This window comes from Tinamus guttatus, unplaced genomic scaffold (genome assembly GCF_059628265.1).
Source record: "Tinamus guttatus ecotype Peru unplaced genomic scaffold, ASM5962826v1 Tinamus_guttatus_pri_ptg000028l, whole genome shotgun sequence".
Lineage (NCBI taxonomy): Eukaryota > Metazoa > Chordata > Aves > Tinamiformes > Tinamidae > Tinamus > Tinamus guttatus.
The window spans coordinates 1317956-1320355 of record NW_028288562.1 but is presented as its reverse complement, the minus strand read 5'-3'; the positions used below and the strand labels follow the sequence as shown (position 1 = coordinate 1320355).

At 66.7% G+C, this 2400-nt stretch overlaps 1 protein-coding gene across 1 annotated transcript; it reads right to left on the bottom strand.

Annotated features, from left to right (window-relative positions):
• Positions 1 to 585: 585 nt before the first annotated feature.
• Positions 586 to 1416, bottom strand: ATOH1 (atonal bHLH transcription factor 1). Its single transcript, XM_088529366.1, has one exon. The coding sequence runs from the start codon at positions 1414 to 1416 to the stop codon at positions 586 to 588; it is 831 nt and encodes a 276-aa protein (XP_088385492.1).
• Between the last annotated feature and the right edge of the window lie 984 nt (positions 1417 to 2400).

The window sequence follows — 2400 nt, the reverse complement described above, 5'->3', positions numbered from 1 at the left end:
AGAAGCAGAAACAGTAGCAAACACTCCATAATAAATAAAGTTTCCTAATACCACAAAAGCAAAATAAAACGGACATAAAAGTTTGACACGACAAAACTGTTTTCGTTTTTTTTTTTCTTTTTTTTTTCTTTTTCTTTTAAGGGCGCTAGGATCAATTAAGTGGCTTCGTTAAGCGCCGCTCCCGCATTGGCAGTTAGTGGCTCCCCTCGTGGCTCCGCGTGTCCAGCCGCCGCTAAAGTGCTTGCGCCGCCCCCCCTCCCCAAAGACAACCACGCGGCGCGTTCCGCGCGTGTCCCGCGTCCGCGCGCGCGTCCCCACGGCGCCTTGGCAGCAGGGAGCCGCGACGACTTCCCGGCGAAGGAAACTTTTAAAGTAGCCATTAAAAAAATATATAATAATAACAATAATAACAATAATAGAGGCCCGGCGGGGCGGGAGTAGACGGCAGAGTCACTGAACAGGAGCCGTTCCCCTTGGCAAGCCCGGGAGGTGCCGGGTCGGGGGGACACGGGGGGCATCAAAGCGGGTCGCTGGCGGGACGGGGGGCGCAGTCCAGGCCCCCGGGGCGGGGGGAGGATGCTCCCCCTAGCTGGCCTCGTCCGAGTCACTGTAGTGCGAGCGGGGCGAGAACTCGCCGTCGCTGCGGTGCGAGCGCGGCGACGTTTTGCTCCGCTCGGCGCCGGGCTGCTGCAGGAGCAGCGCGGGGGACGGCGCCCTCTGCGCCAGGAGGGCGCTCTCCGGGAAGGGCGCGAAGCGCAGCGCGTCCAGCGGCACCGCGTAGCCGCCCGCGGCCGGCGGCGGCGGCGCGAAGCGAGTCCTGCCGGGCGCGGGGGGCGACGCTCGCGGCGGCCCCGGCGCGGAGGCGGCGGCGGCGGCGGCGCAGGGCGGCTCGAAGGGGGCCCCGCGGTGCTCGTCCTTGGCGGGCGGCTCGGGCGGCGCGGCGGGGCCGTGCAGCAGCTCGGCGAGCGCGCTGATGTAGATCTGCGCCATCTGCAGCGTCTCGTACTTGGAGAGCTTCTTGTCGTTGTTGAAGGAGGGGATGACGTTGCGCAGCTGGTCGAACGCGTGGTTCAGCCCGTGCATCCGCCGCCGCTCGCGCGCGTTCGCCGCCAGCCGCCGCTGCTTCTGGACGCCGCTCACGGGCGCCCGCGCGCCCGCCCCGCCGCCGCCCCGCGCCCGCCCGCCGGGGCTGCCCCCGCCGCCGCCAAGGCCGCCCGCGCCGCCGCGCCGCGCCCGCGCCGCCGCCTCCGCGCCGTCGGGCAGCAGGTAGCGCGGCGAGGCGGCGGGCGCGCGTGCCGCGCAGCACACGCCCAGCCAGCCCGCCGCGAAGGCGCAGCCCGGCCCCTCCGGCGCCGCCGGCTCGGCCGCCCCCAGCTCGCGCTCGGCCCACTCGGCGCCGCCGCGCGGGTGGCTCATGGCAGCGCCGCGCGCCCCGCGCGTGGTGGCGGCGCCGCCGGCTCCGGTTGCGCGCGGCCGCCGCGCGCCCCTTTAAGGCTCGGCACGCGCCGCGCCGCGCCCCACCCCGCGCGCCGCCCGCCCGCCCTCCCGCCCGCGCGCCGGTCGCGTGGCGGCGCCGCCAATGGCGCGTGCGGCCGCCCCACGGCGCGCGCGGAGCCCGGCACGCGCGGCGCCGCCCGCCCCCGCGCACCCCCCGCGAGCGCCGGCCGCGCGGCAAAGTAACCCGAGAGGCGTCCGCACTTTTCTTCTCCCCCCTTTAAAAGAGAGAGAGGGACAAAAGTCCGCGCTAAACTTTCGCTCTTGCTGTTACGCTGCCACGGCAGCGCTTCTGGGATACTTTTTTCTTCCTAAGCTAGTAGCCAGTCCCTGATCAGCACGAATACTTGTCCCCACTAAGAAAGATTAAAAGGAGAGCTTAAGCCTTCTTCCTGCGCCTTATCAATGAAGTTGGCAGGTTATCAATTCGTATCCAGCAGGTTGTTTTATAACCTCGTATCTTATTGCTGCACACACAGAGGCACAAATAAATACACCTGTATAAAATGTTTTATTACGGAAAATAACCCCATCTCCAGCATGCCTTTGACAGCTAAATACTCCAGCACCCAGCTTTGCTCTCTCTCGCCACACAAACTGGCTTTGCAAGAGCCTCCCCGCACTCGGGGCTGAGCTAGAGCTAGCACGTCCCTGTCCCAAGCAGCAGGGCTGCAGGCTGCTCCCTGCTCAGACCGTGCGCCCAGGCTTGGCAATAACACGGGAGCTTTGCCAAGTGGGAGCTGCTCGCGTGCCCTGCTGGAGCCTCACGAGCATGGGCACACGGCGGGAGCGATAAGGATACGCTATCTAAGTCCTAAAGGTGGTGGCACAATGAAGAAAGGGCCCCAGGAAAGGGCTGCAACAAATGCCTATTTCTGCCTGAGAGCAGGACAGGTCTCCCAGTTC

Excerpts from the sequence above, each read along its gene's own strand:
- ATOH1 (XM_088529366.1), bottom strand. The coding sequence starts at position 1,416 with ATGAGCCACCCGCGCGGCGGCGCCGAGTGGGCCGAGCGCGAGCTGGGG.